The 23058-nt window shown below is 47.4% G+C and overlaps 1 protein-coding gene across 1 annotated transcript in view; it reads left to right on the top strand.

The window, feature by feature from the left end:
• The first annotated feature begins 2969 nt into the window (after positions 1-2969).
• Positions 2970-23058, top strand: part of LOC147114687 (basic phospholipase A2 nigroxin A-like) — a 33451-nt gene continuing 13362 nt past the window's right edge. Inside the window, exons 1-2 of the mRNA XM_085992103.1 lie at positions 2970-3102; positions 8214-8406. Coding sequence (XP_085848229.1) covers positions 3063-3102; positions 8214-8406 — 233 coding nt within the window. The 5' untranslated portion in view covers positions 2970-3062. The remainder of the gene's footprint in view (positions 3103-8213; positions 8407-23058) is intronic.

The raw sequence follows: 23058 nt of genomic DNA, 5'->3' as shown, positions 1-23058 counted from the left end.
CTACCCTGTGGTTTTCAACCAACACCACCAAGAACAGCTGAATTAGTCATTCATTTTGTTGATATTTGTGGGATCTTGTTACATGGAAATTGGCTTCCCCATGTGCCTACTTCACTTCAAATTAATTTGTGTGAAGTGTTTTGAGATGTTTCTGACAGTTGTCATAAGGCACGATATAATTGCAAGGCTTCCTGGTCTTCCTTCCTTTCCCACTTTTTCAACCCTTGGTGGGATCCTGCACAATGGGAATTCTCCATTTAAAAAAAAGTCATTTGAGTGCACATTACTTTAACATTTTCAAAGGTGCACCTGTTGAGGATGGAACTCTTTCAAAAATTTACCAACTGGGCTCATTGAACCTAACATTGATTCCTCTGAGAAAACAATTCAATTAGGTAATGTAATAATCCAGAGGAAGTGAGTTCGAGTCCCACTACGGCAGTTTCAGGATTGGAATTTAGTTTCAAAAAAGTGACCACGAAGCTATCGGATTATTGTAAAAACCCAACAGGTTCGCTAATGTCCTCTGGGAAGGAAACTTGCTGTCTTTACATAGCCTGCCCTTATGTAACTCCAGTCCCACACCAGTGTAGTTGACTGAACTGCCCTCTGAAGTGGCTGAGCCAGCCATTCAGTTCAGGGCAACTAGGGATGGGCAATAAATGATAGCCTTGCCAGCGACGCCCACATCCCGAGAATGAATAATAGAGGAGCACTTCCTACTTTGCTATTTCCCAATATTTAATTTCTTCAAATCTTAATTTGAAGTTTGGTTCAGTGTGCAGGGATATAAGCTCCAAAGAAGACTGACAGACCCATTGTAGCAAGAGTTTTTCCAGACTAGTTGGTAATCCGAGGGTTAAAACAGACCTTGTTTTCTTACATTTATGTAGGACCTTATCACATCTCTCAGATAAATCCCATAGCGCTTTACATACAAAGAATTCCTTTGAAGTGTAGTCACTATTGTTATGTGGGAACATTTCATTATGCACACAGCAAGAACCCACAAATAGCAATAGGTTGAATGACTAGTTAATCTAGTTTTGGCAGTGTTGATGAAAGGAAGAGGAATTTCTTATGTTCTTAAGAATGTTGACCAGGACAACGGGAGAATTTCCTGCTCTTCTCTGACTAGTGATTAGTCAGATCTGACTGAGATCTTTAAACCCAGCCAGTCGGGGAGCTGAATATTTCTTCTGAGTGAAACTCAATCTGCCCATGTCCGATTCAGACTTAACCTGGCAGTGCTGTTTCAAATGCATGCTAATGAGAAGTCTTCAAAAATCCTTGACAACAAGAGGGAGCAACTCACTACCTTCTACTCCTGCAACCTGCATATTTGGTGAGCTAATGAATATCAGGTATTTTTTTTGAAAAAATTGCTTTCTTTCCTCTGTACAGAAGGGCCCTGAAACTTTCCATGTGGTTAACAACTATATTAATGACTTGAATGAAGGAACCGAGTATACTGTAGCCAAATTTGCTGATGATACAAAGATAGGTGGGAAAGCAAGTTGTGAAGAGGACACAAAGAATCTGCAAAGGGATATAGACAGGCTAAGTGAGTGGGCAAACATTTAGCAGATGGAGAATAATGTGGGAAAGTGTGAGGTTATCCACTTTGCTAAGAAAAATAAAAAAGCAAATTATTATTTAAATGGAGATTACAAAATGCTGCAGTACAGAGAGACCGGGGGGTCCTTGTGCATGAAACACAAAAAGTTAGCATGCAGGTACAGCAAATAATCAGGAAGGCAAATGGAATGTTGGCCTTTATTGCAAGGGGGTTGGAGTGTAAAAGCAGGGAAGTCCTGCTACAACTGTACAGGGTATTGGTGAGACCACACCTTGAGTACTGCGTAAAGTTTTGGTCTCCTTATTTAAGGAGGGATATACTTGCATTGGAGGCAGTTCAGAGAAAGTTCACGAGGTTGATTCCTGAGATGAAGGGGTTGACTTATGAAGAAAGGTTTGGCCTATATTCATTGGAGTTTAGAAGAATGAGAGGTGATCTTATTGAAACATATAAGATACTGAGGGGGCTCGACAAGGTAGATGCAGAGAAGATGTTTCTCCTCATGGGGGAATCTAGAACTCGGGGGCATAGTTTCAGAATAAAGGGTCGCCCATTTAAAACTAAGATGAGGAGGAATTTCTTTTCTCAGAGGGTCGTAAATCTGAAATTCTCTGCCCCAGAGAGCTGTGGAGGCTGGGTCATTGAATATATTTAAGGTGGAGATGGACAGATTTTTGAACAATAAGGGAGTGAAGGGTTATGGGGAGCGGGCAGGGAAATGGAGCTGAGCCCAAGATCAGGTCAGCCATGATCTCATTAAATGCTGGAGCAGGCTCGAGAGGCCAAATGGCCTACTCCTGCTCCTATTTCTTACGTTCTTATGAAGCGAGGTGTTAGGTCAGGTGATGGTGTCTATTAAACGGTGATATTAAAGGCTGTGATTCCCTCCCGTCTGGCACCTGTGCATCTCTGCTTCAGCTCCTGCATTTGTTCAGTACACACTTAACAGGTAAACCATTCACTCCCATCTGTGACTAGTGTGTGTCTCATATCTTGATTATGCTTCTGTGAAACCCTTGGGATGTTTTTTTCTAATTTAAAGAGTCTATATAAATACAAGTTGTTGTTATTGTTGTTGTCAGCTCATGGGAACAAATCATGAATTTGCGAAAACAATATTTCAATGAGAAGGTGGTCAGTCTCTGCTCCGCCACTGTCTGAATCCCACCACTGGCAGTGGGTGAGGGGACACACCCCATGTCAGGGGATGGACCCCACACCTCGTGTGTATTTAAAGTTGTATTTTTTTCGTTTGTTTCCCTTGTTGCTGAGAGAAAGATTCAAGCTCACATGGCACAATGTGCATTCTTCTACAAAGTAAATCAGTGCTTCAAGGGAGTGGCAGGGTGAGTAAATGTTGCATCAATTTGCTATAATTACAGCAAAAAAAGGCAAGATTAAAACCTCAAAAGAAAACAGACAGAGCCCACTGAGGTTTGAAGGGAAAAGGCAGTTTGCAGCCAGCAAAGGAGAGTTTTGGAATATGCCAGCTAAACGTGGGACTATCCTGCGGATTTGTACTGGTGAGTTCGAGGCATTTCACTTTTATATTTTTCTTTTTTGAATGTTCTTTCTGAATAATACAGGGCTAATTTCAGAGAGGTAGGAAGTTATTAAATTAAATCAAAATTAATTTCAGCATTCGGAATGTGCTATTTAGAGAAAGCACAAAGCTCGGTGATAACAATCCCAATTATACAGCACTGTGAGGCTGGTGCAAATAGCCAATTAATGACTAGCACATTTGTACAACCTTCCTCGGTCCGAATCCTCCATTAAGATAGTGGATGGGGAAATGTGACACAAACGCATTGGGGTATACGTTTGTCTCGGGTGATGGTGCAAAACGGGAGTCAGCGAATAGGCAGCTCGTTTGATGTCAATGAAAAAGAAAATCGGGCAGACTGTGGATCAGGCTGTCGATTCGCCGTTGACCATACTGCACCACCGCCAAAGTCAAATTTGTATCCCATTTCAGTTTACATCCCATCACCCCTGTGCGCGCTGACCTACACTGGCTGCTGGTTAAGCAACGTCTCGATTTCAAAATTCTCATCCTTGTTTTCAAATCTCTCCATGGCCTCGCTCCTCCCCATCTCTTTGACCTCCTCCAGCCCCACAACCCCCCAAAGATATCTGCACTCCTCTAATTCTGGCCTCTTGAGCCTCCCTGATTATAATCACTCCACCAGTGGTGGCCGTGCCTTCAGCTGCCAAGGCCCCAAGCTCTGGAATTCCCTCCCTAAATCTCTCCATCTCTCTACCTCTCTTTCCTCCTTTAGGATGCTCCTTAAAACCTACCTCATCTGACCCAATATCTCTTTATGTGGCTCGGTGCCAAATTTTGTTTGATAATCGCTCCTGTGAAGCGCCTTGGGATGTTTTACTACGTTAAAGGCGCTTTATATAAATACAAGTTGTTGTTGTTGTTCCTCCGTGAGTAAAAACCAATAGCGATTTCAAGCGAAAGCAGGAACTGCTGGAAATACACAGCAGGCCAGTCAGCATCTGTGGAGAGAAGGAGCGAGTTAACGTTTCAGCTGTGGGCCCTTCGACAGAACTGAAAGATATTACAGATGGACAGTATTTAAAAAGGAATAGAACAAGGGGAAGAGGGAGGGGAAATAGCACACACAGGGGTGGATTTTAACTTGTTTTGCCTTATGTTAACGGTTTCAGTATGGGGGTCGGTAGCCTACACTGGCAATGCGACCGGCTGTATTTGAAAGGCCGCCTGTTTCAGGTTCTAAGTCCCTTTTAATATACAAATAGGGGTCCTGGTCAGGGTCAGGGTCAGGGGGACCCTGAATGCCATCATAGTTTGGAACATGCACCATGCAGGGCAATAGAGCCAAAGAGGCCCAGCCACGCACGGTATGTTTGATATTTTTGTGGGGCCTGGAGGAACAAGAGTGCCTGACAAAAATAATCTGGGCCACTGTCAACCTGGGACCACCCCCCACTGCGATCACGAACCTTTCCCCCAGCCCCCACACACCTGCTTGGCAGCCACCGGTGGTAGCCCAAATTGGCAGCCTTAATTCAGCGAGGTGCCTTGTGATGCCCGTTTGGCACCGTGCAGATCACTGGCCGATGTAAACGAGGCCGGAGTCCATAGCCTCAAAATCAAGGCCACCTCTTTGCCCCCAGAATGGGCGACGGGCCAGCGCACTCTGCTGTTTGGCCATCCAAAGGTCACCCCCCCACCCCCACATACACGCAAGAGAGACGAAGTAGAATGACTTGTTGCAAAGTGTTTAAATCGAAAACAGGAGATGGGTAAATGGTGGAAGTGATATAAGCGTGAGACAAAAGTTGACAAAATTAGAGAAATTGGGGGGGGGGAGAAATTGGATGGTGTCCGTTTTGGGGTGCTAATGTCACCGGGATGCTAATTTTAGCACCCTCCCAAAAAGTTAGCACCCCTCCGCTGGAAATTCAATAGTAGCGGCCCAAGCAGGAAGCTACTGGAAGCGCTCCACCTCCTTCTTGGGGCGCTATAACTGAAGATTGTGGCAATACGTGCAACAGCGACACACGCATCGGCACATAGCGCCTCGTCATTGCAGGCCTTCTCCCCTGATTAAAGGGGAGGGGCCTAGCGCTGCGCGCACCGGGGCTCTGCTAGACCACCGGGGAGCGAGGTGCCATGAAAACAGCCCGGCACTCAAGAGGCGTGCTGGGCTGAGCGATCGCGGCCGGCACCCCGAGGAAAAAAGGGGAAGGGGGCAGGTGCTGGCAGTCGACCAAAAAAAAATGGCCACCTGCTGCAAAAATTACCCCCTGGCTCTGTTGGACATATCGTCCGCCAATAGGTCAGAGGGCGCAAGGGATGTTTGCAGCCAGGGCGCTGCACACAGCGATGACGTCATTGCCGGTTGCGCAGTGCTGCGGGGTGCTACCAGCTACCACCGCCGCTAACCTCCCGCTGAATTACGTGGGAGGCGTTAGTGGTGCCGCGCCCGGGCGCTAGGGGATTTCCGCCCTGTTAGCGCCTCCAGGGGGTGCGAACGAGAGGCACATATCAACCCAATTTTTCCCCCTAAAGACCTTTACAAGACTTCACAGGAATTCACAATTCCTCAGAAGGCCTATTAGAGAGAAAAAAGGTAACCTGTGTTTGGAGGCGGAAGACGTGGGCATGGTTCTAAATTAATACTTTGCGTCTGTCTTCACAAAAGAGAGGGACGATGCAGACATTGTAGTTAAGGAGGAGGAGTATGAAATATTAGATGAGATTAAACAGTGAGATAGGAAATATTTAAGGGTTTAGCATCTTTGAAAGTAGATAAATTGCCAGGCCCGGATGAAATGTATCCCAGGCTGTTAAGAGAAGCAAGGGAGGAAATAGCTGAGGCTCTGACCATCATTTTCCAATCCTCTCTGGCTACAGGTGTGATGCCAGAGGACTAGAGGACCGCTAATGTTGTACTGTTGTTTAAAAAGGGAGAAAGGGATAGACCAAGTAATTACAGGTCAGTTAACCTAACCTCGGTGGTGGGAAAATTATTGGAAAAAATTCTGAGGGACAGTATTAATCGTCATTTAGAAAGGCACGGATTAATCAAGGACAGTCAGCATGGACTTGTTAAGAGAAGGTCGTGTCTGACTAACTTGATTGAATTATTTGAGGAGGTAACAAGGAGGGTCGATGAGTTAAGCACGTTTGATGTATTCTATATGGATATTAGCAAGGCTTTTGACAAGGTCCCACATGGTAGACTGGTCAGAAAAGTAAAAGCCCATGGGATCCAAGGCAAAAGTGGATCCAAAAATGACTCAGTGGCAGGAAGTGAAGAGTAATGGTCGATGGGTGTTTTTGTGACTGGAAGGCTATTTCCAGTAGGGTTCTTCAGGGCTCAGTACTGGGTCCCTTGCTTTTTGTGGTATATATCAATGATTTAGACATCAATGTAGGGGGCATGATTAAGAAGTTTGCAGATGATACAAAAATTGGCCGTGTGGTTGATAGTGAGGAAGAAAGCTGTAGACTGCAGGAAGATATCAATGGACTGGTCAGGTGGGCAGAAAAGTGGCAAAAAGAATTCAATCCAGAGAAGTGTGAGGTAATGCATTTGGGGAGGGCTAACAAGGCAAGGGAATACATAATAAATGGTAGGATATTGAGAAGTGCAGAGGAACAGAGGGACCTTGGAGTGCGTGTCCACAGATCCCTGAAGGTAGTAGGACAAGTAGATGGGGTAGTTAAGAAGGCATACGAGATACTTTCCTTTATTATCCGAGGCATAGAATATAAGAGCAGCGAGGTTATGCTAGAACTGTACAAAACACTAGTTAAGCCATAGCTAGAGTACCAGTTCTGGTCACCACATTACAGGAAAGTTGTGATCGCACTAGAGAGGGTACAGAGGAGATTTACGAGGATGTTGCCTGGACTGGAGAATTTTAGCTATGAAGAAAGATTCGATAGGCTGGGATTATTTTCTTTGGAGCAGAGGAGACTTAATTGAGGTGTATTAAATTATGATGGGCCTAGATAGAGTGGAGAAGAAGGACATATTTCCCTTAGCAGAGGTCAATAACCAGGGGCATAGATTTAAAGTAATTGGTAGAAGGATTAGAGGGGAGTTGAGGAGAACCTTTTTCCACCGAGGGTGGTGGGGGCCTGGAACACACTGCCTGAAAGGGTGGTAGAGGTAGAAACCCTCGTCACATTTAAAAAGTACTTGGATAGGCACTTTAAGTGCTGTAACCTACAAGGCTATGGACCAAGAGTTGGAAAGTGGGATTAAGCTAGATGGCTTTTTTCAGCCAGCACAGACATGATGGGCCAAATGGCCGCCTTCTGTGCTGTAAATTTCTATGATTCTTTGATTCAATATAATTGCAGTAAGACTTCTTTGCTCTTATACTCCAATCCTTTTGCAATAAAGGCTAACAAACTATATGCATTCCTAATTGCTTGCTGCATCTACCTGTATTCACATTTTTAGAGAATTATATATTTGAACCCTGGGTCCCTCTGTTCATCCACACTCTTCAGTGTCTTTCCATTGAGCGTATGCACTCATTTCTTGCTTTTCCTCCCAAAATCTACTACCTCGTACTTATCCACATTAAATTGCATCTGCCACCTGCTTGCCCATGTGTCTTCCTGAAGTCTCTTACAGTCCTCCTCACTCTTTGCAAAACCTCCTACTTTTATGTCATTGGCAAATGTTAATATTATGTTCCCTTTGCCCAAGTCCAAATCATCTATACATACCAAGAATGATAGTCTACCCAGCACTGACCATTGGGGTACACCACTTCTAACCCTTCCCCAATCTGAGCAACACCCATTTACTCTAACTCTGTTTCCTGTCCATGACCCAACTTTCTATCCATGCTGCTACATTTCCTCTTGTACCATATACCTGAATTATTCGAATAAGCCTTTTATGAGACACCTAATCAAACATCTAAAAATTCACATACCATCAACTGCATTCCCTTCATACCTTCTTCAAAAAGCTCGTTATCTTTGTCAAGTATGACTTGCCTTTAGCAAATACTTGATAATTGTCCTCGAGTAACCATGAATTTCATAAAATGCTCACTAACTTTATCTCAAATTATGGATTCTGAGAATTTCTGTCCACAGCTCACACCCTCACTCTCCTTTTCTCCACAGGACTCATAGTCTTACTGTTGATGCTGCAAGTACGTGGACAGCACATGCGTCACAGACGTGATATCCTGCAGCTGGCCAAAGTGGTGTCCTGCACTACTGGGAAGAACATCCTTCAGATAACTTGGCGCTACCTTAACTACGGCTGCTGGTGCGGCGTGCGTGGAGCCGGGAAAGCGATAGACCGGACTGACTGGTACTGCCAGCTTGGATGCCTCACATCAATCTGACTCATTCCTTCTTTAAGCATCCTTTCCAACTCCAACATCTCTCCCAAAAGGGTGCTGACTCAATGGTGGGAGGGAACTGTTGTTTTACGGTGCCAGCTGCTCTTGGTAGCTAACCCGAGTAGCCGTCGTGCACTGGCATGCCCTGGGAGTCCCATCCTGCCTTGCTCAACATCTACACACCTGGGGGGGGGGGGGTGGGGGGGGGTGAGAACGGGGCTTAGATTTCCATCTCTCCCATTGCCTGGGTGGGGCACAGAGAGGAAATTCAGGTAGAGAGGATCCCACGTTGGTAGCAGAAATTGCCCGATTAACGACCAGGCAGCAATGGAAATCTACCTCCTTTGTTCCATTCAGCAGGGGCTATTACAATGTAAAGCCCCCGAATTTAACAATTCTACCTAATGGTAATGGAGCAGTTTGAGTCCGATGCCCTTTTACACCCTGCCCAATTTTACATTCCGTTGACTTTATATTGGATGGAATGTAAATCTGTCATTTGACCCATTCCTGCCAAGTGGGTTTGGTTAAAATCGGGGCTTAAGATACTAAGTAGGATAGAAAAGGTAAACCCAGAACAGGACTTTAAAGGTACCTGGGGGCAGCAGAACGAGTGACAGAGTCAGTGCTGGGAAAGACAAGTTTAGAAGAGACACCATTTATTTGCACAAAAGATGTTCAACAGATTGCCATGAATGGTCATTGAGGAAAAGACACTAGATTCATTGTTTTTTTATTCGTTCATGGGATGTGGGCGTCGCTGGCAAGGCCAGCATTAATTGCCCATCCATTAAGAGAGATTCAGATGCTGTAATGTGGAGACAGTGGAGTCAGTATTCAAAAAGGACTTGCATTTATTTAGCACTTTCCACGACCTCAGGAAGCCAATGAAGATCTTCTGAAGTATAGTCACTATTGTAATGTAGGAAACACGGCAGCCAATTTGCGCACAGCAAGCACCCACAAACTGCAATGAAGTAAATGACCAGATCATCCATTTCAGGTGATGATTAAGTGAACAATGTTGGCCAAGACACCGGCAGAACTCCCCTGCTCTTCTTTGAATAGTGCCATGGGGTCTTTTACATCCATCTGAGAGGGCAGACGAGGCCTCGATTTAATGTCTCATCTGAAAGACAGCGCCTCCGACAGTGCAGCACTCCCTCAATACTTCACTGGAGTGTCAGCCTAGATTTTGTGTTCAAGTCTCTGGCGTGGGGCTTGAACCCACGACCTGCTGACTCAGGGGTGGCACCCTTGATGAGAGTGAATGGGATGAAAGGCCTTCTTTATCTTTGTATAAGATTCTATCCTTACCTTTCCAGTCAGAGCAAGAGAATCTCTAGCAATTGCTTTTTGTCCTGCCCACTGCTCCATTACATCTGGAGTTCCCAAAGGACATTCTTGGCCCTTCTTCTTCTTCATTTGCTTACTGTCCCTCAAATGCATCGGAAAATATGGGGCCAGCTTACTCCTGTAGACCGATGACACCCAATTCTACCTCTCCACCAGCTCTCTCAACCCCTCCGCAGCCTCTGCCAGACTGCTTGTCCGACATCCAGTTCTGCATGAGCTGCTCTTTCCTCGTATTAAACATTGGGAAGACCAAAGCCAATGGCCCAGAAATTCGGGTCTCCACGGGTGAATACGCACGGGGTGCTCACCCGTAGGCCGAATGGAAGTGCTGGTTTTCTGCATGCACCGCGCATGCGTGGGAAACCGGCACTTCCGTTCCTCTGAACGAAGGGGTTCAGAGGTCGAACGCGTGCGCAGGAGAGGCTGCGCGTGCGCATCGAACTTCGGTTTTTTTTGCAGGTTTTCCCGGGATCGTAAGCCTGCAGGATTTAGAAATGTAAAAAGCAGGCATAAGGCCTGCTTTTTACAAGGTAAGTTCATAACTCTCGCTAAGTCCCATTCACCCATCACCCAAGTGCTCGCTGACCTACATAACCTCTTGTTCCTCCAACACCTCCTATTTCTCAATTGCCTACAGCTCAATTGCTGGCACGCAAGGTAAGTGCAGGTCGGAGGCTTACACCCGCGGGAAGCCCCCGACCTGAATTTCTGGGCCATTGTCTTCAGCCCCCGCCACAACTCCGTTCCCTTATCACCAATTCCAACTACCTCTTTGCTCACTGCCTCAGGCTGAATAAGACTGTTTGCAATCTCAGTAACCTATTCAACCCTCAGTTGAGCGTCTGACCCCGTATCCTCTCCATCACCAAGACTGCCAGTTTCCACCTCGTTAACATCGCCTGTCTCAGCCCATCTGCTGCTGAAACTCTCATTCACACCTTTGTCACCTCCACACTCGACTATTCCAACGCTCTCCTGGCCGGCCTCCCAATTCCACCCTCCATAAACTTCAGCTCATCCAAAACTCTGCTGCCCGTGTCCTAACTCTCGCTAAGTCCCATTCACCCATCACCCAAGTGCTCGCTGACTGACATAAGCTCTTGTTCCCCCAACACCTCCTATTTCAAATCCAATTCCCATCCTTGTTTTTAAATCCCTTCATGGCCTCAACCCTCCCTACTTCTGTAATTTCCTCCAGCCCTACAATCCCCTGAACGTATTCCCCCAACTCTGGCCTCTTGTGCACACCCTCCTCCAAATTACATATTCAAACCAATATGCAATACTAAAAGTTACTAAGTAAGGGAACGTCTATAAATATGCTTACTATTTAGTTTCAGTGTAGAGATCAGCACAGATTTCTGATCAAATGGAGAATTAGAGAGCATTACAGTGAGACACAGAGAGGGAAACAGAGTGAGAGAGAGCCACACAGAGTCAGAGAGAGCCACACGGTGTGAGAGAGAGTCACAGAGTGAGAGAGAGCCACACAGAGTGAGAGAGAGAGTCACACAGAGTGAGAGAGAGTCGCACAGAGTGAGAGAGAGTCACACAGAGTGAGAGAGAGTCACACAGAGTGAGAGAGGGCCACACAGAGAGAGAGAGAGCCACACAGAGAGAGAGAGAGCCACACAGAGTGAGAGTCACACAGAGTGAGAGAGAGCCACACAGAGTGAGAGAGAGTGCCACACAGAGTGAGAGCCACACAGAGTGAGAGTCACACAGAGTGAGAGAGAGCCACACAGAGTGAGAGAGAGAGCCACACAGAGTGAGAGTCACACAGAGTGAGAGAGAGTCACACAGAGTGAGAGAGAGCCACACAGAGAGAGAGCCACACAGAGTGAGAGTCACACAGAGTGAGAGAGAGCCACACAGAGTGAGAGAGAGCCACACAGAGTGAGAGTCACACAGAGTGAGAGAGAGCCACACAGAGTGAGAGAGAGCCACATAGAGTGAGAGAGAGCCACAAAGAGTGACAGAGAGTCACACAGAGTGAGAGAGAGCCACACAGAGTGAGAGAGAGCCACACAGAGTGAGAGAGCGTCACACAGAGTGAGAGAGAGTCACACAGTGTGAGAGAGAGTCACACAGAGTGAGAGAGAGCCACACAGAGTGAGAGAGAGTCACACAGAGTGAGAGAGAGTCACACAGAGTGAGAGAGAGCCACACAGAGTGAGAGAGTCACACAGACTGAGAGAGAGCCACACAGAGTGAGAGAGAGTCACACAGAGTGAGAGAGAGTCACACAGAGTGAGAGAGAGTCACACAGAGTGAGAGAGAGCCACAGAGAGAGAGAGAGAGCCACACAGAGTGAGAGAGTCACACAGTGAGAGAGAGCCACACAGAGTGAGAGAGCATCACACAGAGTGAGAGAGAGCCACACAAAGAGATAGAGAGCCACACAGAGTGAGAGAGAGTCACACAGAGTGAGAGAGAGTCACACAGAGTGAGAGAGAGCCACACAGAGTGAGAGAGTCACACAGAGTGAGAGAGTCACACAGAGTGAGAGAGAGTCACACAGAGTGAGAGAGAGCCACACAGAGTGAGAGAGAGTCACACAGAGTGAGAGAGAGCCACACAGAGTGAGAGAGAGCCACACAGAGTGAGAGAGAGTCACACAGAGTGAGAGAGAGCCACACAGAGTGAGAGAGAGCCACACAGAGTGAGAGAGAGTCACACAGAGTGAGAGAGCCACACAGAGTGAGAGAGAGTCACACAGAGTGAGAGAGAGTCACACAGAGTGAGAGAGAGCCACACAGAGTGAGAGAGAGCCACACAGAGTGAGAGAGAGCCACACAGAGTGAGAGAGAGCCACACAGAGTGAGAGAGAGCCACACAGTGTGAGAGAGAGTCACACAGAGTGAGAGAGAGCCACACAGAGTGAGAGAGTCACACAGAGTGAGAGAGAGTCACACAGAGTGAGAGAGAGCCACACAAAGAGATAGAGATACATACACAGAGATGAGAATCATAGAAGTTGATGGCACAGAAGGAGGCCATTCGGCTCATCGTGTCTGCCGGAGAAGGAGACAGAGAGAAACAAACAGAAAGAGACACATAAACAGAGGGACAACCAGTAAATATAAGAAAAGAGTATATATAAATTATATGAAAGTATATATTTATACACTCAGGGATATATCTGTTTATACACTGTATGGATAGATCTGTATTTTTGTGAACAAACATGAATGTTTTCCAATGCTTTGGCAACATAAGATGTAACTTGTCATGCCAATAAAGCGATTTGAATTGAATTGAATTGAATTGACAGATGAGGAGAGAGAGATAGAGAGTGGGAGAGACAGCGAGATAGAGACAGAGACATAGAGAGAGATGTACATAGTCAGAGATAGATAAAGATTCAAAGCTGGTGAGACAAAGACAGAAACACAGAATGAAAGGCACAGAAAGAAACACACAAAGACAGAGATAAGCACAAAGTCGCAGACACAGAGAGACAGAGAGAGACACACAAGGATAGCGAGCCAGAGAGAGGGTTTTACACATACATGGAGTGTCAGAGAGATATAGAAACACCCACAAGACATGAGGGTGTAGTCGGCTGGCAAGGTTTACAATGAGTAATGGCTGCGTATGGGGTTAGGTGGAACCATACCTCATTAAGGGAGATGGAACCTTCAAGAGAAGGAAAGACGAAAGCCCATGAAAATCCAAAGGTTGAAATCGCAGCGTATGTGTTAGTTACACTTTTATTAAAACAGCAGAAGGAACTGCACTTGAAATGATTCAACATGGCCAAGATCAAACCTGGATCTACCGAGTCTGTAGGGCTCAGTGCTATGCTGGGCAGTGCAATTACCAACAGTGCCGCTTCAAAGGATGAAGTTGCTCCTGGGAGTGGGGTGGTTGAGAGGCAGTCCCTCCCAGCCCTGTGATTTCACGGCTGTGGTTGTGAGGCGCAGGCTGAATAGGGCTTTCTTAGCGGGGTCTTTGAGTGCTCCGGCATTGATTTTCCTGCGGCATTGTTTCTGTTGCCGCCACTGTTTTGGGGCTACATTGATGGAGATGACAGAACGGATTAGGTGGTCTGTCCAGCAGTCGTCAGCTTCTGTCATGATGCGGGTGATGCGAACGTCCTTGCGGTTCCTCGCTCGGATGATGACGTAGTCCAGCAGATGCCAGTGCTTGGAACCTTGTACTTGAAGCCTTGCCATGACAAGGGCTTGGACAACGTGGACCACTTTCCATACCTCGGGAGCCTACTGTCAACAAGGGCAGACGTCGATGACAAAGTCCAACACTGCCTTCAGTGTGCCAGTGCAACCTTCGGTCGCCTGAGGAAGAGAGTGTTTGAAGACCAGGACCTCAAACCCGGCACTAAGCTCATGGTCTACAGAGCAGTAGTGATACCCGCCCTGCTGTATGCCTCAGAGACATGGACCATGTACAGCAGGCACCTCAAAGCACTGGAGAGGTGCCACCAACGCTGCCTCTGCAAGATCCTGCAAATCCATTAGCAGGATAGGCGCACCAACGTCAGTGTTCTTGCTCAGGCCAACATCCCCAGCATCGAAGCTTTGACCATGCTCAATCAGCTCCGATGGACGGGCCACAACGTCCGCATGCCCGATACGAGACTCCCAAAACAAGCGCCCTACTCAGAGCTCTGACACGGCAAGAGAGCCCCAGGAGGGCAGAGGAAACGCTTCAAGGACACCCTCAAAGCCTCCTTGAAAAAGTGCAACATCCCCACTGACACCTGGGAATCCCTGGCCCAAGACTGCACGAAGTGGAGGAGAAGCATCCGGGAAGGCGCCGAACACCTGGAGTCTCTTCGCCGGGAACAAGCGGAAGCCAAGCGCAAACAGCGGAAGGAGTACACGTCAACCCAAGCACCCCACCCACCCGCCCCTTCAACCACCGTCTGCCCCACCTGTGACAGAGACTGCAGGTCCCGCATTGGACTCATCAGCCACCTGAGAATTCATTTTTACTGTGGAAGCAAGTCATCCTCAGCTCCGAGGGACTGCCTAAGAGGATGATGATTTCACGGCACTTTGCAACCAAGCTTCTAGCTCTAAACTCATTGCTCCCTCTGGTGGACAACTGAAGTCAGTCCCGCTCTCACAGCAAACAGAGGATCAAAGGAACTTGCATTTATATAGCGCCTTTCATGACATCAGGACACACCAAAGCACTTTCCAGCCAAGGAATTATTTTTGAAGTGTAGTCACGGTTGTAAGTTAAGTCCGAACTAGGGTCGTAAATCTAAACAAAGCAAACTACGTAGGTATGAGGGGCGAGTTGGCTAAGGTAGATTGGGAAACTACATTAAAAAGGTATGGTGGTAGATAAGCAATGGCTAGTATTTAAAGAATTAATACATAACTTACAACAAATATACATTCCTTTAAGGCACAAAAACCCCACAGGAAAAGTGGTCCAACCATGGCTAACAAGATAAGTTAAAAATAGTATTAGATCAAAGGAAGAGGTTTATAATGTTGCCAAAAAAAGTAGTAAGCCTGAGGATTGGAAGGATTTTAGAATTCAGCAAAGGACGGGGGAGTGGAACTAGCTGAGGTGCCCTTGCAGAGAGCCAGCACAGGCTCGACAGGCCGAATGGTCGTCTTCTGTGCTGTAACCATTCTATGATTCTATGAAGGAGAACAACCCCAGCTTCTCCAGTCTATCACAGAATCACACAGAATCACAGAAACCCCACAGTGCAGATAGAGGCCATTTCGGCCCATCGAGTCTGCACCGACACATATCCCACCCGATCCCCATAACCCCCACGCCAACACATATCCCACCCTATCCCCGTAACCCCACGTATTTAATCCCCCTAACACTAAGGGTCAATTTATCATAGCCAATCAACCTAAGCTGCACTGAAGTCCCTCATCCCTGAAATCATTCTCGTAAATCTTTTCTGCACCCTCTCTAAGGTCTTCATATCCTTCCTACAGTGCAGAGCCCAGAATTGGACACAATAGTCCAGTGTTTTATACAGGTTCATCATAATTTCCACATTTTTGTACTCTATGGGGGGGATTTTGCCGGCACTCAGGGGGCGGGTTTGGAGGCGGGACTGGTGGCAAAATGGTAAAAAATGGGAGCAGGTCCCAAACCTGCTCCCAAACTGCCTCCAAACGATCTTCCCGGGAGGCGGGACCCCGATTTGCGCAGGGACCCATCTCCTAGTGGCGGGAAGGGGATTAGAGCCAATGAACTGCCTGTTAACATGTAGTTCACTGGCAGTTAAGAGGCTTTTTCCCATTTTGCGCCTACAGCTGCGGGCTTCCCGCCTGGGTAAGTGAGGTGAGCTGTGGGTCTGTTGTACTGTAACTGTAGAAATGACAGCTGCAGAGATAGTGTGAAGGCTACAATGGGACACTGGTAAGTATGACAGGCGAGAGAATGTTGGGAATTTTTTTTTACTGTGGTTTGATGCTTCTGCAGGTGACAAGCTGTGATGTGTTTGTGCAGCCTCATCTAATCGGGAGAAGTGGCAGATGGCTTCTGTAATCTCACATGCAGCTGTCATCTGTTTCATCCTAAGGAGAGAGTCACTGGAGACCCTGGGTGAAAAGGCTCACCTTTGGACAGTGATTGTCAGTGTTTGACAGCACCTCAATGCTGTCAAACACTGACAATTCATCTGTCAAAAAATTATGGTGCCTGTCACTTTAACAAAACCGGCAGATGAAGCGTCATGCACTGACGTCATCCGACACCGGCTTTCCCTTAACTGGTCGGCAAGCCCGCAGGGCGGGCTTAAGGGAAAATAGCGTCTGTTCGTCAGATGTCGCTGGGGGCGGGACTGAAACCCGAAAAACAGCAGTCCAGCCTCGACCTCCAGATCTAAGGTAAAATCCAGCCCTATACCTCTATTCATGAAGCCCAGGATCCTGTAAGCTTTTTTAACTGCTTTCTCAACCTGCCCTGCCACCTTCAACGATTTGTGCACATATACCCCCAGGTCTCTCTGTTCATGCGTCTCCTTTAGGATTGTACCCTTTCGTTTATATTTCCTCTCCTCATTCTTTCTACCAAAATGTATCACTTCACACTTTTCTGCATTAAATGTCATCTGCCACATGTCCACCCATTCTACCAGCCTGTCTATGTCCTCTTGAAGTCCACTGATTAAGAAAGTGCTCCTGAACACACTTCAGAAATTCTTCCTCCTCTCTGCCTTTTACACTATTACTGTTGAATCCGTGAATCTTTAGGTAGTGGTCTTTCAAATAATCGACAGAGACGGGATTTGATTTAAATGGATAGAAGGGGTTGACTCGTTCCTGTGACTCTAGGATCTGGTCGACATGGCGTCTCACAATGTTCTCCCCAACATCCACTGTGTACATTAGTGGCCCCTGCCGTGTGCATATCGTTCCTGGTTGCCATTTCTCTGTTCGGTAGTCGCGGGCCAAGACTGGTTGCCCTACATTGAAGCTCCTTGTCGGCATCTCATTGATGTGCTGAAATTGCTTATTTTCAACATCTCTTTGTACATTTGGTCTGAGCAAATCCAGACGAGATCTCAACCTTCGGTTAAAGAACATCATGGCCGGGGTCTGGTTGGTGACTGCATGTGTCGCATTTCTGTAGGCTAACAGGAAATTGTCCACCTTATGCTGCAGTGGAATGTCGTCATCGCACATGGCCCTTACTGCCTTTTTAAAGGTTTGTACGAACCTCTCAGCCAATCCATTTGTGGCTGGATGATACGGGGCGGATGTGTAATGCCTTACCCCATTCCTTTTCATAAATTTCCGAAACTCTTCGGACACAAACTGTGGTCCGTTATCAGAGCAAATCTGCTCTGGCAAGCTGTTCCTGGCAAATATGGTCCGTAGGACTGCAATCGTTTTCTCCGTGGTGGTGGAGGACATTTTGATCACCTCAGGCCATTTCAAGTGTGCATCCACGGCTATTAAAAACATTGAGTCCATGAATGGACCAGCAAAATCAATATGCACCCGTTGCCATGGAGAGGAGGGCCACGCCCATGGGTGTAGAGGGGCATGTGGTGGTGCATTTTGGACCTTCTGGCATCCTGAGCAGCTCTTGGTCAGGTCCCCGATTTGCTGATCGATCCCCGGCCACCACACATAAGCCCTAGCAAGGCTTTTCATTTTCACCCCTCCCAGATGGCCTTCGTGAAGCTCATTGAGCACTCTCTCCCTTAACTTGGGTGGAATTACCACTCGGGATCCACACATCAAGGTCCCCTGGCATACTGACAGCTGTTCTCTTCTGGATGAGAATGCTGGCAACAGTGAGTCGCCATGTGTTGGCCATCCCTTCGCCGTCAAGTCATATACCCGAGACAGTGTCGGGTCATTTCGGGTCTCCTTCTCTATATCCGCGTTAGTTACTGGCAAGCGTTCAATTACAGTCAAATAAAATATTTCGACAGGGTCCACTGCTGGTGCTTCCTCCGCAGTAGGCAGTGGCAGGCGTGATAGCCCATCAGCGTTTCCATGCTGTTTCGTGCCCTTATACTCTATTTCATATTGGTTCGCCCCTAGAAAGAGGGACCATCTTTGTAGCCGTTGCGCAGTCATCACCGGAACGCCCTTCTTTGGATTAAAGATGGAGACAAGTGGTTGGTGGTCAGTCAGCAAGGTGAACTTCTGCCCGTGCAGATAGTAGTTGAACTTTTTCACTCCCCACACTAGGCTGAGGGCCTCCCTGTCAATCTGGGCGTAGTTACGCTCAGCTGAGGTTAGTGACCGAGACGCAAAGGCTACTGGGCTCTCCGAGCCGTCCGGGAATTTGTGCGACAGCAACGCTCCAATACCATAGGGTGATGCATCACACGCCAACTGAATTGATAGTGCTGGGTTGAAATGAGCCAACACCTCTTTTGATGTGATCAATTCTTTGCACTTCTGGAAAGCTCGTTTACATTCATCATTCTACTTCCATGGTACCCCTGTTTGCAGTTGGGTGTTCAGTGGGTGTAGACAAATTCGGCAAGAACTTATGGTAATAGTTCACCAGCCCGAGGAACGACCTCAGTTGTGACACATTTTCCGGTGCTGGAGCCTTGACTACTGCCTCAATCTTTTCAGGGGACTTATGTAACCCCTCCTCATCAATAACGTGGCCATAATACGAGATCTGCTTCTGGAAATACTCGCATTTGTGGCGATTAGCTCGGAGCCCATATTCCTTCAATCTAGTGAAAAGGGGCCACTAATGTACACAGTGGATGTTGGGGAGAACATTGTGAGACGCCATGTCGACCAGATCCTAGAGTCACAGGAACGAGTCAACCCCTTCTATCCATTTAAATCAAATCACGTCTCTGTCGATTATTTGAAAGACCACTACCTAAAGATTCACAGATTCAACAATTACTATTCCAGTCTGTATTACGATAGCTGAAGTCCCCCATTATCACTGCTCTACAGTTCTTGCACCTCTCTGTAATTTCCCTGCAAATTTGCTCCTCCATATTTTTCCCACTATTTGGTGGCCTATAGAATACACCTAGTAGTTTAATGGCACCTCTATTATTTCTTAACTCTAGCCCTATATATTCTGTCCTTGACCCCTCCAGGACATCCTCCCTCTCCAGCACTGTAACATTCTCCTCAACCAATACTGCAACACCACCTCCTATCTTTCCTTCCCTATCTTTCCTGAACACCCTATATCCAGGAATATTTAATACCCAATCCTGCCCTTTTTGAGCAAGGTCTCTGTTCTTGCCACAACATCGTATTCTCATGTGGCTATTTGTGCCTGCAGCTCACCAACCTTGTTTACTGTGCTTCATGCGTTCACATACATACACTGTAAACCTATCTTTTAGCCTGACCCCACCTAATACCTTACTATTTCTTACTTCAGTGCTATCCGTCTCTCCCAATCCTTTGTGCCCATTGTTTCTCCTTTCTAATGCTACATCCTGGTGCCCATCCCCCGCCAACTTAGTTTAAACCCTCCCCAACAGCACTAGCAAACCTCCCCACGAGGATATTGGTACCGGCTCTGTTGAGGTGCAACCCATCCGGTCTGTACAGGTCCCACCTCCCCCAGAATCGGCCCCAATACCCCAGGAATCTGAAGCCCTCCCTCCTGCACCATCTCTCCAGCCACGCATTCATCTGCTGTATCCTCCTATTTCTATACTCACTCACGCGTGGCACTGGGAGTAATCCAGAGATTACTACCTTTGAGGTCCTGCTTTTTAATCTCTTTCATAGCTCCCTAAAATCTGCCTGCAGGACCTCATCCCTCTTTCTACCTATGTCGTTGGTACCAATATGGACCACGACCTCTGGCTGTTCGCCCTCCCCCCCTCAATGTTCTGCAGCCACTCAGTGACATCCTTAACCCTGACACCAGGGAGGCAACATACAGCGGAAGGAGTACACGTCAACCCAGAGGATCCATCGCCTGCACCAGTATTCAGAACAGAATACTGGTTGGAGAGCGAGATGCACTCAGGGGACTCCTGCACTACCTGCCTGGCACTCCTCTTTTGTCTGGCAGTCATTCATTCCCTCTCTGCCTGCGCACTCCTTAGCTGCGGGGTGACTGTTGTGTATGTACCTTTAAGAGAAGAACTGATTTATACTGCAGTACCGGCAGTGACCACACCTGTCTAAAAAGCCACAGCAGGCTTCTGTACGTCAGTCTTAAGTTTACCCTCTGTTCAGTAAATACCTGTTTTATTGTTCTCCTGCAGTCCGTGTATTATTGATACGCGGACACTACACTGGCGACGAGCAGGTTCGAACTCACCTGCAGTACTGCATCACCTCACGGGGATCTTTCCCTGAGAAGAAGCTTCTTGGAGGTCGAAGTCAGAGCAACGGGCGTCGACCGCGGGCAACCGCCCAAGGATCCATCGGAGTTCGGAGAATTGCAGGAGAGGCTGTGGAGAGCTGGGCTTGGCTCCCCAGTCAAGGTGTTCCAGCATATCGTGCTGGTAGCAGGTACTGCGCTGACCCTTCCGGACTGCGGCGGGCTCGAGCTCGATCGAGCGGCTCTGCAAAGGGGCCGCGCAGCGTCGTCGGGAGGAAAGAGAGAGAGAGAGGGTGGAGCGCACAAGGTGCAGTCGGTGCTCAAGAACTGGGCAGTGTAGAGAAAATAAAACGAGGGGAAGGAAAAGTGAGACACGCCAAAGCCGCGGGTCGCCGCCATTACCCTGTAGAACGCTAGGAGCAGCGTGGCAGCAAGGGGAAGAAGGAAAAGCGCAGGAGTCGCCATTTTATTCCATTGGGGAAGAAGGAAAAGCACGGGAGGCGCCATTTTATTCCATTGGGGAAGAAGAAAAAGCACGGGAGGCGCCATTTTAAATCACCCAAGATGCCGAAGAGTGGCGGTATCACCGCTTTCGACAACGAGGTAGAAGACTGGACCACGTATGTGGAAAGAATTGAAGTGTACTGCAATGCCAATGAGGTGGCCGATGGAAAGAAGGCGTCGGTATTATTAAATTTGATGGGCGCGAGAACGTACGGCCTATTGCGGAATTTAATTACCCCAGCTAAACCAATGGAGAAAAGTTTTGAAGAGATTGTTAATATCTTACAGGAACACCTAAACCCTACACCGCTGCTGATAGCAGAAAGATTCAAGTTCCATAAAAGAAACCAGCACAAAGATGAGAACAATGCTGACTATCTTACGGAACTACGCAAGTTATCGAAGCACTGCCAGTTTGGAGCAGGACTGGCAGACACCTTACGGGATAAGTTTGTCTGCGGGCTCCAGAGTGAAGGAACCCAGAAACGACTACTTTCGGAAAAGGACCTGACGCTAGAACAGGCTTTCAGCGTGGCAGTATCCTACGAAGCAGCAGCACGGGGAGCTGCGGAAATACAACAGAAACCACAAGAATACAGCGCTAACGAAATGGCGTATGGAGCAGAAAAGTGCTATCGCTGCGGCAGAACAACCCATGATCAGAAGGACTGCTGGTTTAAGGACAAAGTATGCAGGCAATGTGGGAAAATGGGACATATAGCAAGAGTCTGCAGGTCGGGAAAGAAAACCAACACTACAAGAACTACTAAGGAAAAGTACAAGAAAGTAAAAAAAATGACAGACAGTAGTTCGGAAGATCAGGAGAGTGATAATGACTCCAGGAGCAGGAGTCCAAGTTGTCTAAAGTTACACAACGTGATCGCAAAGGAGGATCACCGAACCATTTGGGTCACCCTCATGATAGCAGGGTCCCAAGTAAAGATGGAATTGGATACAGGATCAGCCCTAACTGTCATGAATCGACGAGACTATGAGCGGCTATTCTCACACATACCCTTGAAGGACATGTCCATTGTATTGAAGACATACACGGGGCAAAAAGTCTACCCCAGAGGAAAAATAAGGGTGCCAGTTAAATACAACGGCAAGGAAACACAGAAACTGTATCTAAATATACTACAAGATGGAGGACCACCATTATTGGGACGTGAATGGATCCGAAAAATACAATTGGATTGGCATTCCATGCAGGCGCTAACTGTGACTGACAAAATGGATGATGACGTCACACCTGGACGACTGTCAAAAAATTCTAACTGACGCGAAAGAGGTGTTCCAACAAGGACTTGGGACTCTAAAAGGAGTAAAGGCAACGATAAAAATCGAAGATAACGCAAACCCAAAATTTTTTAAGGCCAGACCGGTACTGTACGCGATCCGCCCAGCCGTTGAAGCAGAACTGGAGAGTCTGGAGCGTTCGGGTGTGCTGTCCAAGGTGGACTGGAGCGAGTGGGCCACACCCATCGTTCCTGTAATGAAGAAATCATTGAGCAGCACGCCTGGGGAGCCGAAGAAGGTTCGCATCTGTGGGGACTTCAAGGTAACTGTGAACCCAGTCCTGCACACAGTACAATATCCACTTCCACGGATAGAAGATATTTTCGCCTCACTATCTGGAGGGAAACGCTTTATGAAGATTGATCTGGCCCAAGCGTATCTACAAATGGAGGTGGAAGAAGCATCTAGGAAATACCTCATGATAAACACTCACAAAGGCTGGTATTCGGGGTAGCATCAGCCCCGGCTATTTGGCAGAGGGCGATGGAACAAGTCCTGCAAGGGATCCCGGGGACCCAGTGTTATTTGGACGACATCCTGGTTACAGGCGAAAATGACTGAACACCTTGCCAACCTGGAGCAGGTGCTCACTAGATTGCAGGAATATGGGCTACGAGCCAACCGCCCCAAATGTGAGTTCTTCAGGAGACAAATCTCATATTGTGGCCACATGATTGATGAGGAAGGGTTGCATAAGTCGCCAGACAAGATTGAGGCTGTAGTCAAGG

Source organism: Somniosus microcephalus, chromosome 7, assembly GCF_052327205.1.
Source record: "Somniosus microcephalus isolate GS21.2 chromosome 7, FLI_Smic_1.0, whole genome shotgun sequence".
Lineage (NCBI taxonomy): Eukaryota > Metazoa > Chordata > Chondrichthyes > Squaliformes > Somniosidae > Somniosus > Somniosus microcephalus.
The sequence above is the reverse complement of the archived record's forward strand: the minus strand, read 5'-3'. Positions and strand labels throughout refer to the sequence as shown.